The 16,334-nt window shown below is 42.8% G+C and overlaps 1 protein-coding gene across 2 annotated transcripts in view; it reads left to right on the top strand.

Moving 5' to 3' along the window:
- LOC149168885 (auxin response factor 6-like) overlaps positions 1-16,334 on the top strand; it is a 128,092-nt gene that overhangs the window by 44,265 nt on the left and 67,493 nt on the right. Inside the window, exons 3-9 of one of the 2 annotated variants that reach the window (XM_089428467.1) lie at positions 12,188-12,286; positions 12,388-12,444; positions 12,542-12,700; positions 12,889-12,973; positions 15,328-15,418; positions 15,655-15,819; positions 15,912-16,034. In XM_089428467.1, coding sequence (XP_089284593.1) covers positions 12,188-12,286; positions 12,388-12,444; positions 12,542-12,700; positions 12,889-12,973; positions 15,328-15,418; positions 15,655-15,819; positions 15,912-16,034 — 779 coding nt within the window. Of the gene's footprint in view, positions 1-12,187; positions 12,287-12,383; positions 12,445-12,541; positions 12,701-12,888; positions 12,974-15,327; positions 15,419-15,654; positions 15,820-15,911; positions 16,035-16,334 lie in introns of both variants that reach the window. The other variant, XM_089428468.1, reaches the window with a different exon arrangement.

Below are 16,334 nucleotides of genomic sequence, written 5' to 3'. Positions count from 1 at the left end.
AAGCCTTTCTACTGTCTTCTTTCCACAGAAATTTTGCGTCCTTTTTCAAAAGAATTTGAATAGGCTTTGCTAATTCTGCGTAATTCGGAATAAATTTTCTAAGGAAATTTATTTTTCCTAGGAAGGACTGGAGGGATTTTAGATTATGGGGCAGAGGAATAAAATCATTCCTCCGCCCCATTAGATGAGGAGCTTGTGTCAAGGAACAATTGGAGAGCATTAAATGCTCATGGAACATTTGTCAAAAACTTGCCTAAGATGACTTTTATGATCAATACAATTCTTATCCCCATAATATAAAATCATTCCTCTGCCCCATTGAACATTAAACATTAAACATTGAACATTAAACTTGCCTAAGATGACTTTTATGAGCTTTTAATGTTCTCCAATTGTTCCTTGACACACTCAAGCTCCTCATCTAGCTCTTTCCCCCTAAGTGCATTATAAGTTGGGGCTTTGTATCCAGGGCCAACATATGCAATGACATCCACCATGGGCTGATAAAAATAAGACTTTGCATGGTTGAAAGAAACACTGTTATGTTTCCAAAACCTCCTCACTGCCATATCTGCCTCCTTCCTCTTCTTATCATTGAAACTGTCCAAGGTTGGTTGAGATCTTGGAGTTGTACAAGGACTGAAGAAAGAAGAGGTTATACTCTTGTTTGCCATAGCAGTTGAAGAGGAGTTACCAATACCTGGACTTTGAAACTGTGTTTCACTCTAAGATGAAGATTTACCTATCCCAACAATCTCATCCTTCCTTTTTGCCCTCTTAGAACTTGCTTCTTTAATGGCTTCCAAAGCAGCTAACATTTCAGTAGGACTTCATCAGGGCAACTTCGACAACATCCCACACCATGCCCAAGAATTCTGGCTAGGTAGTATTTCAGACTGTTTATGCCTGCATACATTGTGGCATTGCAATAATTGCACTCGTTATTGTGGTCATTATCGGGAATGATTCGTTGACCATTTGCCCATACCGAATCACGAAACTCTCTGAAACCCTTTGGTGGCATGGTAGCAAAATCTAGAAGAAATATATATATATATATATATATATATATATATTTTTTTTTTTTTAATTTGCAAATTTTTTTGGTTGTGTGGGTGAGAAACTCAGCCACACAGTGGCCCTGTGTGGTTGAGTTTCTCACCCAAGGCATCCCCAATAATTTTTTTTTTTGCAAACATAAGAAAAAAAACATTCTAACTAGGTTCATGAAGCCTACTTGAAGCTTAGTTTGATTTGATGAAGCCTCCTTTAGCCTCCTTCAACAGCTCCTTCACGCTCCTTTAGCTTCACTCTCAAGTTTCAACACTCACGCAAATTAGCCAAACACTCAAATGACAAGTGAATGAGAAATAGAAGGGAGAGAGGTGCTTATAAAGTTTTTTTTTTTTTTTTTTCTTTGTTTTGTTTTGTTTTTTGGTTCTTTCCTCCAATTTCCTTTTTCCTCCACCTCATTTCCAAAAAAGAAAAAAAGAAAAACGTTTTTTTGGACAGTTTGGGGGTTTTGCTGCTTGAAGGGTCTTATAGGGGTCCGTTGGGAGTCTTATAGGCTACCCGTGGGTCTAATGAGGCTAAACGGGTCTTGTACAAAACCCGCCGAGTAAGGGTAAAGAACGCGGGTTTAATGAGGGTCACCCATCCTCCCTTTTGACCCGTTTTTACCCGCGAATACCCGCGGTTTTAGTAAGGCTGGTGCTTCATTGGTCTTCATAATTGATATTTTAGCCCTTGAATTATGTAATACATGTTTTTCATGTCAGTTTCGAAAAGAAAATATATATAATGATTAATATAAAGACATGTTCTTCGTTTTCGTTTTGTTGGGCAAAAATTTTTACCCTCTGGCCAGGAGGGCCAACAAGAGAAAACAAAAACTAATTGCAGAAATAAACACCACACATGGACAACAAACTAACAACAAATTAAATCAACAGTGTACCTTACATAACACCACTGTTGCACAAAAAACCATATTGCTGCAAACAAACACATGTAAAACTGTTGCAATTACTAGACAACGAACTAAACAACAAGTTGCAAACACAATAATTAATTGGAATCTAGATTTCTTTGCCATTAACACACAAAAATTTACATCATATGCAAGCCTCCCTCCGATGGTGGTAGGGACGCTGCACAACCTCCACAACTCCTTACATCCCCCAAGATCCTACACAACACAGTAGGCAAAAGACAGACTCAAAACCTTCCCTACATGCTCCTCAAAAACCCTAACCCTAAACCTAGGAGAGAATATTCTATGTTTTAAGGAAAATATCTTTAACCAACTTTCTCTCCATGACAACTCCAGTTTCATTTGATTTACATTTCATGTCATTCCACATTTGCATTATGCATTTACATGTCTTTTGCACTTCATTTTTCATTTACATTTACATTAATTTTTCATAATTAACCCAAGCTCACACTTGGGCTCCAACATGTTTCAAAAGAGAAAATTTTTGAATTTTGGCTTCAAGCTTGTCAATTCGGCCCTAATGAAGGGACACCCATTTAGGCTAGCCAAAACACTACATATAAGGCACTCGACCTTCTCCTTCAAGCACAATTCGATATCTCACAAGATATTGAGGGTTTCTCTAAAGTAGCGCATCTTATTACATCGCGACAGAGGAAGAAAGTCAAGTTCATTTGGTCTGAGAAATGTGAGCAGAGTTTCCAACAATTGAATAAGCTGCTCACCAGTTTTCCTTAGCGCATGCCTGCCCGCCTATCTTCCTTTCTCTCTCTTACTTACTATTTTCATGGGGCATTGGTCCTATCTATTCAGTGGTGTTCGCTCTGACATAAGCGAGCAAAAAATGGTTTGCTCTTTCCTTCCTTTCTCGACATGCATCTGTGTTTGGTTTTGGGGCAGGCCTTTTGAAAACAGAGGGGCAAGCTCTCTATCCTTTTTAAAATGGAGAGCTTTCAATTCAAAAGGCTCCTCTCCCTCTCTCTTACTTGACCTAGCAACACTACTTCCATAGAGATAGATAGTAACCAGCATGAGGACCTTACAAACCACCGGAACCCAAGGAGGCTAGAAAAGCACACCCACTTTGGCATCAATCATTAGTAGTGACATCAACCAGCGCTAGCAACAACCGCACCAGCAAGCAGAACTGGAGCAATGGCTTCAACAGTGGTAGTTCACAATAAGAAGTGGGGTTCATAGAATGAGTCGCTTCGGAGGTATTTCGTTTATTCCCGCTATCTTCTGGGCATCCAAGCAAGGGAAAAGAAGAAGAAGGACGAAGACATATCAAGTATCTTTTCTATCTCTCCTTGACTTCGCACATTTGGTTCTCTCTCCTACAGCGTCGTGTGTGCGAGTTTCTGGTCATATTCTGGGCAGTAGTTTGAACTTTTGAGCAACATATTCTGGGTAGTAGGTCTGAATTTCCGGGCAACAAGGTGAAGTTTATGGGTAGATTTTGGGAGGTCGAATTTCGGCCCTAGGCATATCAGGAAAGGCCGAGTTTGTTGGGAAGAAGATTGACTTGACAAGAGGGCATTTTGACAAGGTTTGACCATAACATTGTTGGTCTGTTTGACCATCATATTTGACTAGCATTATTAGGAGTATCTGTTGTTCAACTAAAGAATTTCTCTAAGGAAAAGGGTGCTGGGTTTTATCCCCCAAGTGGCTTTTCCTAGGGTAAATCTTGTGTTATCTTTGTGCACTTATGGTTGAATTTCTAAAGTGTAAATGCTTAATGATAAGATTGGAAGTGCTAAAAGAATTGCTTCATCATTAGAAGTAATTATTAGTTTTTCAGAAATTAGTGCTTGTATATTTTGCACTTGAAAAATCAACACGGGTCCCACTCTCGTTCGCATCATTTTCCTGTTACATGCATTTTGGATCAAGTCCCGATCTTGGTGGGTCCACAGGACCACGTCACGCGAGATCAGCGCAACCCCTCGTCGACTTCCCATTTCAAGGTTTAATCACGTGCAAAGGTTATGGCAGTAGGCCTTGGACAAAGTTCTGGAGTGGAACCGAGGCTAGGTTGAGTAGCTTTGTGCTTTGATATGGTAACATGAGAAATGGCATAAGGACGAGACTTGCCACCTGAAGTGGAGCCCATAGATGCATGTTGTACCGACCTAGGGTCTCTTGGATCCTCTCTCTCTTTAACTGCTTGTTAGTCGGGTGGCTCGAAGGTTTGCAAGCTTAGTGGGTCCACGAGACACATGTCACATTGGATCGACTCCACTACTTGTTTACTTCACTTTAAGCTTTTGGGGGCTTGGTGGTCCAGTGGTGAGGTTCCACTGGACAGTCTCGCAAGTGAACTGGTCCTCTCCATTCCCTTCCACATAAACACTTTTGGGGGCTTGGTGGCCTAATAGGTCAGTGGTGAGGTTTCGATGGGCCAGGTTCTGTCCCAACCCACTACTTCCTCTGTGCCTTGGGTTATTTGGTCTCCACACAACCTCCTCTGTTCGTTGGACAAGGGTGTATGAGACTTGGGCTCGACTATCGACCTCCCCTTTCCCTCACTAACATGCACTGTGGCCCGTGTGGTTAGACCGGGGTCTGATCATTGTTCTGTTGGACCGTACAAACCTTTTCACTCCACTAGTTTGGTGATTAGTTAATGAAAATCACCAAATTTAAGTTTTGCAAACAAAGCGACTATCGTCCCAGTTGCCAACCTTTTGGGGTTTTGCAAGGCAAGGGAGTGACTGCCCCATAAGTCCAACTGTTTGTGCGTTCATGGCATGAGAGTTTTGGAGCCAACATCCCAGAAGTTCGAATTACTGGGCTTGGGGACAGTGCAGAGGGCCAGTCTAGCATTTTCGTGGGGCTTAGGAGCAGGTGCTATAGGCCAGAAGCCCATCCGGGAAGTCAGGGGATTTGTAGTAGGGGTCAGCCCAACACTTTGGGACATTTTCTGGGAGGATTGACAGGTAGATTCCAATAGGCCGAGTTTTGCAGTTGCAACTGAAGTTGGGCTCCTTGGGGGTCGAATTTCAGAAGTCTAAACCAGCTAAATTCTTTCGTGGGTTTTTTTTTGGGTTTAGGCCAAGGAATCCGGGGCTCAAATCTTATAATTTTCTAAGCACAGGAAGGGGACTTTCCAGCGGTTCGAACTTAGCAGAAAAGGTAGTTTTATGGGTAGCGCAATGCGGATTGGTGCAACAGTTGGAGCAGTCATTGGTTCAACCATTTCTCACCTGGGTGTGGTCATGCTTGTCCATTGAGACACGCCCATGTGCACCATTCTATTATCCATTGTATTTTGACTCAAAGAAGTAATAAAATGGCTCAACAATTCTTTATTTCCAGCATTTACATGGGTTTTTAATGTGTATTTCGTTTTGATATTTCGCTGAACAAATTATTTGCTTTATATCATTTGTATTCCTATTTAGGAACATTCCAGTGGTATCAGAGCCTAGTTCTTGGCTCAGCTGTGGGGATTTTCTCCTATGAGAGAAGGGGACCAGTAGCACATCACACACTGAAGGCAGAGGTACCGGAGCAGAGAAAGAGAGCTGGAGATTACTCCAGACACGAAGGATAGAGGGAAAGCAATGGTAGAAGAGGAGGACATGGTGGAACCCAAGAGCAGGGAAGAGATGGCTTTCGACAGCCTCCTGAGAGCCCTAAATGACTTAGCCAAGGGCCAGAAAGATATGCTGGAAGAGATAAAGCTGCAAAACAGAGAGAGGACCACTCCTAGAGGGTTTCTATTTGGGGAAACTTCTTGAGCCTCTTAGCCATTCCATCACCCCTCACGAGCAACGCAACACCCATGAGTTAGTGGGCCAACTCGTGCCACACTGCCCTCTTTCGTACTAGTGGCACAAATCGAACCAACAAGGGGTGAAGACCCCATTCAGATGGGAGACTATTTCAGAGAGTGGCAATCTATGGATGTAGACTTCAGGGAAGCACTCTCTTTCAGAGATTTCTGCAAGCTCAAGCAGAGTGAGAAGAACAAGGGTTATGGAGGACAGGGAACCCATAACTATGAGCTGCAGAGGACCATAGGGAGGATGTACTTCCCTACTTTCGATGGCATTGCCATGTGCACGACTAGGGCTTGGGTTGAGAAGATGGACACCTACTTCCAACTCAACCGGATGATAGAAGAGAAAGCCATTAAGATGGCCACGTTGCACATGGAGGGGGAAGCCCATGATTGGTGGTTTCATGGCTTGGCCACCCTAAGGTATGCCAATGTGGCTTCTTATGAGGATTTCACTAAGAGGGTGGTGGAGCATTTTGACTAGAGAAATCCAGAGGCCCATTTCAGAGCGCTGACCCAACTGCGCCAAACAGGGAACTCGGAGCAGTACATCTCAGATTTTCTATGAGTATCATTGATGGTTCCGGATCTATCAGAGGCTAGGAGGGTATACACCTTCATTGAGGGCTTACTTGAGTCCCTGTGTGGACTGGTGAAGTCACGCAGACCCTCTACACTGCAGGAGGCGGTTTTGTGCTCCAGAGATCTACAGGGGCCCATCCCTAAGACTAGAGTGCCTTTTCCTACATGGACCCCTTTTCCACAGAAGGGGCATGAGACTAGACCTCCACCTCAGAGGACCACACAGGGGCGGGGGCAGCTAGATGATGAGACACGAAAGGACCTCAGGAGGAGGAAGTTGTGCTTCACATGCAGGGAGCCCTGGGCACCAGGCCATTGGTGCACTGCCGGCAGAGCACACTATATTGAGGTTTTTTCAGATAGTGACCAGGAGGACGAGGTGGAGCAGGAGTATGGTGTGGGAGATGGTGAGAGTCCGATAGATAGAGAGCCACTACCACCACCTCCACAGGGAGGGGCAACCCTTGCCCCATTCGGGGGAGTCCTTGCTTCCTTATGCGGGGTTCCCAAATTTTTGACATTGAGGATCAAAGGCACCGTATAAAGGAAACAAGTGTTAGTCCTAGTTGACAGTGGAGCTACCCACAACTTCATAGATGCCTAGTTGATTCAGAGGAGGGGCCTCACCATGACTGAATTTGAGGGCTTTTCAGTCCTAGCATCAGGTGACCACACCATACATTGCACTTGATATGTGCCTGTCTTGACAGTAGTTATGGGGAACTACTCGATGACAGACCATTTCTTTGTGGTCGATGTGCTAGATACCAACTTGGTGATGGGTGTCTAGTGGCTGTACTCCCTTGGGCGAGTCACGACAGATTGGAGGAAGCCAGCGATGGAGTTCATTGGGTCGGATGGCAAACTGTAGTTCTGAGAGGCACGCTGTCCTGTCCACCTTAGACAGTCTCGACCCATAGGATGGAGGTAGATCCGCGACATGGGGACATTGCATGGGCAATAGAGCCGAGGATTTCAGAGGTTGAGGGACAGGCCCAACCACCACCACCAGACACACAGGCTTTACTGGATAGATGCACAGTGGTGTTTGGGGACATTCCACCAGGCAACCACTAGATAGGGGATTCGAGCAGACTATTGAGTTGGAGCCGGGTGTGCAGGCAGTGATCACCACCCCTTATAAGCATCCCAAGGCCTATAAGGATGAGATAGAGAAGGCCATTCAGGAGCTATTAGCATTGGGCCACATTAGGCCAAGTTCCAGTCCATTCGCTTCTTCAGTAGTACTGGTGAAGAAGAAGGATGGAACCATTCGCATGTGCATTGACTACTGGGCCCCCAACCAGAAAATATTGAAGAACCGATACCCCATTCGCCGCATAGATGAGCTGATGGCTGAGCTTAGAGGAGCCAAGTACTTCTCTAAGATCGATTTGCGTTCGAGGTACCACCAAATTAGGGTGAGGGATCAAGATATCCCTAAGACAGCTTTCCAGTGCCACTATGGGCACTTCGAGTTCCTGGTCATGCTGTTTGGGCTGACCAATGCTCCGACCACTTTCTAGTCATGCATGAACCATGTCTTCCGGGGACAGTTGAGGAGGTTTGTGTTGGTTTTCTTCGATGACATTCTGATTTACAGCCAGACATGGGAGGAGCATCTCCAACACTTGGAGGAGGTACTACGCATCCTGGAGGAGCAACAGTTTTATGCCAAACTATCCAAGTGCGAGTTTGGCTTGACAACGATGCTCTACCTAGGGCATATCATCGGTGCTAATGGGGTGAAGGTCCACGAGGAGAAGATACGAGCCATTCGGGACTGGTCGGTACCATGAGATGTGACTGCGCTGAGGGGTTTCTTGAGCATTTGCACCTACTACAGGAAGTTTGTCAAGGGGTTCTCATAGCTGGCGGCACCCTTGACTGATTTGACCAAGAGAGGGGCTTTCTCATGGACTGATGGAGCACAGGTTGCCTTTGATCGCCTCAAGGAGGTGATGAGTAGTTGCCTGGTCTTGGCACTTCCAGATTTTTCCCAACCTTTCACCGTGGAGTGTGATGCATCCGGGGTGGGAGTTGGAGCAGTTTTGTCACAGGATGGGCATCCCATTGCTTTCGAGAGTCAAAAGCTCCTACCACATGAGCTGTCATATTCCATATATGACAAAGAGATGCTAGCCATCATGCATGCATTGGCCAAATTTCGACAGTACTTGGTGGGAAACAGGTTTCAAGTGAAGACTGATCACAATAGTCTTCGTCACTTCATGGGGCAGTAGGGCCTCAATGACAGGCAATAGAGATGGGTCAGCAAAGTGCAGGCCTATGACTTCGACATAGAGTATGTGCGGGGAAAGCACAATGTGGTGGCCGATGCTCTATCTCAGAGACTAGCTAGTTTATCCCTCCTGAGCATCTGCCATGATTGGAAAGCTTAACTATTGATGGAGAACTCCAAGGACAGGAGGGCATGCGAGGTCTTGGCGGGTACCCATTTAGATGAGTATTACCAAGTGATGGATGAGGTCATTTATTACAAGGGGCGCAATTTCTTGGTATCCAACTCACAGTTGAGAGAGAGGGTGCTCCAGGCAGCACATGATCGCCATTATTTGGGCACCAAGGGTTCCATAAGACATATATGGCAGTGAGGGAGAGATTCATGTGGAAGGGCCTCAAGGGGGACGCGTTGAAGCACGTACAGGAGTGTGAGGCATGCCAGCGGAACAAGGGGGAGCTGATTCACCCTGCAGGATTGCTACAACCACTCCCCATCCCTGAAGGTAAATGGGAAAGTATATCTATGGATTTCATCGCAGGGCTCCCCACAGTGCAGGGGAAAGACTGCATCTATGTAGTGGTCGACAGGTTGACCAAATATGCCCACTTTTTTGCCATTCCCACCAGATACACGACTGCACAGGTTGCAAAGTTCTTTCAGGAGATTTTCCGGTTGCACGGGCTCCCCAAGGACATTGTGAGTGAACGGGACAACAGGTTCATGGGAGGTTTTTGGCAGGAACTTTTCAGATTGGTCGGGACTGAGCTCACTCCTAGCACCAACTACCACCCTTAGACAGATGGCCAGACCGAGAGGGTTAATTAGTGGCTGGACGGGTACCTGAGGAATTACGTGAACGGTCAACAGAGGGCTTGGATCTGGTGGCTATATCTGGGTGAGTACTACTACAACACCACCCACCACATGTCCATTGGATATGATGCATTATCTTTTGCTAACATTGTTTTTGGAGACGGCCGGGCCCCAAAGGCTAAAGAGTGGGTCCAAGAGAGCCAAGACATCCTCAAGGCTCTCAAGGATAACTTGGTGACAGCCCAAAACCAGCAGACCGATATAGGACAAAGAAGCATTTCAAGGAGGGGGACTTGGTGTACCTCTGGCTACAGCCTTACAGACAGTCCATGTTGAAGCAGAAGGGGCCGAGAAAATACGACCCCGCTTCTATGGGCCATACCGGGTGATTAGACGAGTTGGGGAGGTGGCCTATGAGCTAAAGCTGCCCACGGGGAGCAGGATCCACAATGTATTTCATGTCTCATGCCTTAAAAAGGTGCTGGGACAACAGGTGACAACAACAACAGATTTACCCCCATTGGATGACGAGGGCCACTTGGTTTTGGAACCTGAGGCCATCTTGGAGAGCAGGGAAAAGAAACTGAGGAGCAAGTTCATCAGGGAGTTCTTGGTGCGTTGGAGGAACTTGCCAAATGTGGATGCCGCCTGGGAGGGTGAGCATGTTTTGGAGCACCCAACTTTGAGGTTGCTTGAGGGCAAGCAACATTTGGGAGGGAAGGGCTGTCATGTCCCTTCTCAAATACATTTGTAACAGGGTGTTGCTACACAATTTTGCACAATTTTGGCTAAGGAAAAGAATCCAACATTTTTGACTTAGGGACTTAGGAGGAAACTCGACTTTATTTGGCTGCTAGTGGAATGTAGGGGCCACCCACATATGAATTCGAAGTAGGCCATTCAAATGGCTGGGATGGAATTCGAATAGCTGGATGGAGGGGCCCACATGAGGCAAGGAAGGTGCAAGGAGATAAAAGGAGGAGGAAGCTCTCATTTGGATTCATACTTACACCTTGCAAATAGAAATTACTTTACTGTTCGCTCTGCTATTTAGCTGAGTCAACTGGCTGTTTAGCCACGAATCTCTCAAGCAGGAGATTCAACCTTTCCTTCGGGGAACCTTCCGTGCCTGCCCTAGGGAGGCAGTTCCATAAGAATTTTAGGAGATCCGGGAGTGTGTTACAACACTACCATTCAGCCATATACAGGGAGTGCGTATTTCTGGGCTATCTGGAGAATACGCAAGAGGAGTTGGAGCCACCATTGATCAACCATTTGCTGGGAGAGTCAGAGGATTGGGAGAGCAGCAGTAGGCGAGCTTTTCTTGAGAGTTTTGGAGCCAGCATCCCGGCAGTTTGAATTACTAGGCGTGGGGACAGCGCAAAGCGCTAGTCCAACATTTTCATGGGGATTAGGAGCAGGTGCTACAAGCTGGAAGCCCATCCGGGAAGTCAGGGGATTTGTAGTAGGGGTCAGCCCAGCACTTTGGGACATTTTCTGGGAGGATTTACAGGCAGATTCCAGCAGGCCGAGTTTTGCAGTTGCAGCTGAAGTTGGGCTCCTTGGGGGTCGAATTTCAGAAGTCTAAACCAACTAAATTCCTTCGTGGGTTTTTCTGGGTTTAGGCCAAGGAGTCCGGGGCTCAAATCTTATAATTTTCTGAGCACAGGAAGTGGACTTTCCAGCCATTCGAACTTAGCAGAAAAGGTAGTTTTCTGGGCAGCGCAGTGCAGATTGGTGCAGCAGTTGGAGCAGTCATCGGTTCAGCCATTTCTCACCTGGGTTTGGTCATGCTTGTCCATTGAGACAAGCCCAGGTGCACCATTCTATTATCCATTGTATTTTGCCCTCAAAGAAGTAATAAAATGGCTCAACAGTTCCTTATTTCCAGCATTTCCATGGGTGGTTAATGTGTATTTCGTTTTTATATTTTGCTGAACAGATTATTTGCTTTATATCACTTGTATTCCTATTTAGGAACATTACAGGCAGCCACAATTATCATTACAGTAATCAGGGGTAGGACAGGGGGATGTTAGACTAACATAGAAATAATTAAGATAATGAAAAGTATTAATGAAAAAACCTGATTATATTTACTGCCATGTGCATTTATAGCCGATCACCTTCCTATTGATAGTTTGAGTTATAGTTTTGTTTCCCTGCTCCATGACATTAGCTTTTAGACTTTAGATGTTCACAGCACAGGCTAGATTTAATTATATTGTGTTTTTATAGGAGCTGCCTTTGCACTCCCACTTTTTACCTCACGCTGCTGCATTTATTAGTTCCATTGACGTATTTGTGGTCATTTGTTGGACATTAAAAATATTATCTTATCTTATATTTCTCATCATGATATCAAACACATAGACGCAGTTACAGCTGGTTAGATGGATACTTGGTCATTTAACTATTTATAATTATACTGCATAACTTTTTGGTCTATTTCATTAATTGACATTTAACTATTTGGTCTTTTTCATTAATTAATTACTTATGTGAAAAGATTTTCGTTGCTTATTTTCAGTCTTATTTACTTTGTTCTACAAGAGTATATTGCTGGTGAGCTTCATTAATATTAGCTAATTGCGAATCACATTTCTATGTTAACGACTAGTAATAGGAAGGTTGGTGCAATGTTAGTTTGAGGGACTGGGAGACATTGACAATGTTCATTTGAATTGGTTTTGTCTCTGTTTTCATTTGTTTGTTATCCTGTTTTGTTTCTTCAAAATAGTTGATAATGTTCTTATGATTTCAGGTGGCTGCCTCTACAAACAAGGAAGTGGATGCTCATATACCTAATTATCCAAACCTTCCTCCTCAACTAATATGCCAACTTCACAATGTCACAATGCATGTAAGTTCACTGTTTCAGAATTTTACTAAAAATATTATGCTATTCGGTTGCATTTCTTTTTGGCACTTTCATAGTCACAATATTGACTGTTTTGAAGCCAGGCCGATGTTGAGACAGATGAAGTATATGCTCAAATGACATTGCAGCCATTGAACCTGGTAATCCTCTTAGATTCTCATCTGTTTAGTATGCAACATAAGTTTGTTTGTTATTTAACTGAGACTTTTTATGTGCTGTATTGGAAATGCTGTGCAGCAAGAACAAAGGGAACCGTCTAGTCTAGTTCCTGAACTTGGGGCACCCAGCAAGCAACCAACTAATTACTTCTGTAAAACACTAACTGCAAGTGACACTAGTACTCATGGTGGATTTTCAGTTCCACGTCGTGCGGCCGAGAAAGTGTTTCCTCCACTTGTATGCAAAAAGCCTTCCTAATCCTTTTGTAATTTTTTTTTTTTTTTTCTCCTTCTTTATTTAATTTTATGGAGGAAATCTTCCTAGGGTCTTAATGAGGATATTCTAGAAGTAAGGGTGATCCAAGGCTCACTATTCTCTGTTCTCAACGGCAGACATTATGTTTGTGTTGATTTTATGCTGCACAGGATTTTACTCAACAGCCTCCCGTTCAGGAGCTCATTGCAAGAGATCTGCATGATAATGAATGGAAGTTTCGGCATATCTATAGGGGTACACAAGACTGAATTCTCACTATCTTTTGTTTGTGATTTGGATTTTCTAATGCAAGCTATTCTAATTACTATTGGAAATCAAGGTGCAACTTGATTTGGAATCCCTCACCCAATCAAGATTAACAATGGAAATCAAAGGTGCAACAAGAAGAAATCCATATGGGAACCACCTTCACCAACAAGATCAACTATGGATTGATATTCTTACTTAATATGTTAGGGTTCCAAGGTGGATAGACAAAGCAAGGCACCAGATAATGACCAAACCAACAAAGGAAAAAGGAAGGGATTACCCTAGAATGTCTTCCTTCAAAGTGGTAGAGTTTACCGTTCAAATGGATCGATATACTTAGCTTGTAGAAGGCTTGAGCATTTCACTATTAATCTTTATCCACTAAACATGAACCAAGACAGAGAAAGCCTCAAGAATTGACAAAAATTATCCACAAAGAAAGAAACCTTTACACAACCATATGCTTGAAGAAAGATATTCTAATTAAGCTCCAAATAGTGGAAGCTCCAGAAATCCAACCATGAGTGATAATGATGAAGGGAAACTCTTTATATAGAGTATTTCTGATCTTCATTTACAATAACATAGTATTATCTCATGTGAGATCGTTAGATCTAGGCTAAGGAGGAGGAGAATTTAAATTTCCTCCAACTATCTAGTCAAAATACATAAAAGAAAAGGTGGTCAGGCCACATGTACAATAATGCAAGAGAAATAACCCCAAAGGAGAGTCCACTATTGAAGGAAGAAAGTGAATCCGAGGTGCAATGTCTAACATCTGAAGGCTTCCAAAGGGGTGAATTCTCAACAAACTCCTCAAAGCATGCAAGTAAACACTTCCTGGGTCTCTTCCAAAGTGGACATATGGGCTCAAGGTGGAATGCCCTTTCCAATCAAGAGTAAAATTCTTCAAAACGGGAAGGGCCCTTAAACATAGCTCCAAAGAACCATGTGTGACATTTAAAGGGTATAGTAATCCTCCTAAAAATAAGCCATCATCCCCCCTCATGTGAAAGTAGAACCAATAAGTCGACATGTGTCACATAGAAGCCCTCATGAATGAGTATTGCATCCTCCAAAGTGGATCTCCACTTAAATTAGGCGACATATGCCTAAAAATGTTCAAACAAGGTGAGTGCTTCATAATCTAGGATGTGGCATGGCATGAGAAGTCCTGGTATATGATGAATAGCTGAAAATAGTTTTGACTAACGCGAATTATGTTAACTGCCTTGAGATACATAAAGATGCCTATGAAAATGTGAATTGTGAGGATGCCCAGAAACCTAAATGAAGCCAATGCCATAGCAAAACCCCAGGGTGCTTCAAAAAGGGAGTATCATCATCAAATGCCACATCATATGATCAATCAACATGCCATCAAACTGTCTAGCTCATCATTAACCATGGAATCAAGTGAGTGCCTCGACTACCCAAGGCTCATAGTGATAAAATCAGTAATAGTGAAGAAATTCACTAGTAGTACCCCTACCCCTATGCCCAAATGAGTAACAAGGCCCTCCAGGGCATTACTTGCAACTTAGTTTTTAACATTTGCTTCTTTATCAACAAATTACCGTCATGGTTTTACTAATTGGTTCAGGCTTAATTCCTATTTTCTAGACATTGTAACCTTCTAATAATATCTGCATTTTGAACTTCCAATTCACATGATTAGTACTGCCAAGCTTACTTGATTCATTGGTATATGAATTGCTCAAATTTGCCATATTGAAGTTTACTTTTGAACTAATAAAAGAACAATATTCAATTAAATATACCTGAATATACCTTCTTCCAGCGCATTCCTCTTTCTTCATCATGTGCAATCGTTCTTCTTTGTAGATTCACATTACCAAAGAGCAAGCCAATGATGCAAGAGCACACCTCTGCCCTTAGCCAAGCATTGATACCAAATTAAGATATTTCTAAGTCTAGAAGAAGTGGAGCAAACCAAACAAGAGAAGAAGAAAGCTATGAAAGAAATGGAGAAACTTTGAACTCTTCTTCATGTCTTTCCCATTCCCTTCAATCATGTATTTGTACAATTTTTTTTTACAACTTTGGCATGTACACGCCATGCAAACCCTCATACTTTATTTATCTGCTATACTATAGTGTCCAGAATTCGTGCACTTTCTTTGACTTCTACATTTTCCTCTTGCAATTCTACACTTTAGCATTTACTCTTTTCTTATGCCCGAACTAAAATCTTTTAACATCTACTTAACTCCTGTGTTTACTAATATCTTTATTAGTATTAACACCCTTCCAAAGTGAAAGAATTGCCTTACAGAATAGCCATATGTCCTGGTCTGACTTAATATTTTTGTTCTCAGGTCAGCCTAAGAGACATTTATTGACAACAGGATGGAGTGTGTTCGTAAGTGCTAAGAGACTTGTTGCTGGTGACTCAGTCCTGTTCATTAGGTGGGCTTTTGTTACTAATTGTATAATTTCTATTTTGCATGCTTCTCTAAGTTTGGTGCACTATCTAATCCCATTGACCTATTTTAACCATATCTGGAGATTAATATAATTTATCTTTTTTTGTTTACAGTTTTGTAAGTGCTATTATTTAGAAGATGGTGTTGATAATGTCAGTTAGTTAAAGAGTTTTGATCATCCTTTCATGATTTTTTTGCATTTCCTAATTTATACAACAGAAATGAGAATGGACAGCTATTGTTGGGCATTAGAAGAGCGAACAGATCACAAACAGTTATGCCATCATTGGTTCTTTCCAGTGATAGCATGCACATTGGAGTTCTTGCTGCTGCAGCTCATGCTACTGCTACAAACAGTCGGTTCACTGTTTTTTACAATCCAAGGTTGATTATTGTTGTCATGTTATGGATAATTATTGTCTTGGTTCAATGGGAATTGTAGTTCTCAGATTCTTCTTCATATTGTCACTATGTAGGGCAAGTCCATCTGAATTTGTTATACCACTTGCCAAGTATGAAAAAGCAATTTATCATACACGAGTTTCAGCAGGGATGCGGTTTCGCATGTTATTTGAGACGGAAGACTCCAGTGTGCGTAGGTATGATTTTGAGCCTTATCTCCTTACCATTCCGAAGTACTTTACAATGCACATATCATGTGAATCTATGGTCTAAATTAATCTCATTTTCACTGGGATTTCTATGTTCAGTTTTGTACTAGTTAATGTTATATGTGAAAATTAATGCTTGAATTAATTATTAACTTACAGGTCAGGAAGTGAATCCATGTGACTAGGTTGACCTCTTTGTTTATGTTGTACTATTTTTGATATAGCATGCCTCAAACGATCCTCTTTTTAAATGTTAAATAGAACTTATAAGGCTTATATATTTATACT

This window comes from Pinus tabuliformis, chromosome 4_2 (genome assembly GCF_031772625.1).
Source record: "Pinus tabuliformis cultivar Carrire ecotype Pingquan chromosome 4_2, CPIR1, whole genome shotgun sequence".
Lineage (NCBI taxonomy): Eukaryota > Viridiplantae > Streptophyta > Pinopsida > Pinales > Pinaceae > Pinus > Pinus tabuliformis.
The sequence above is the reverse complement of the archived record's forward strand: the minus strand, read 5'-3'. Positions and strand labels throughout refer to the sequence as shown.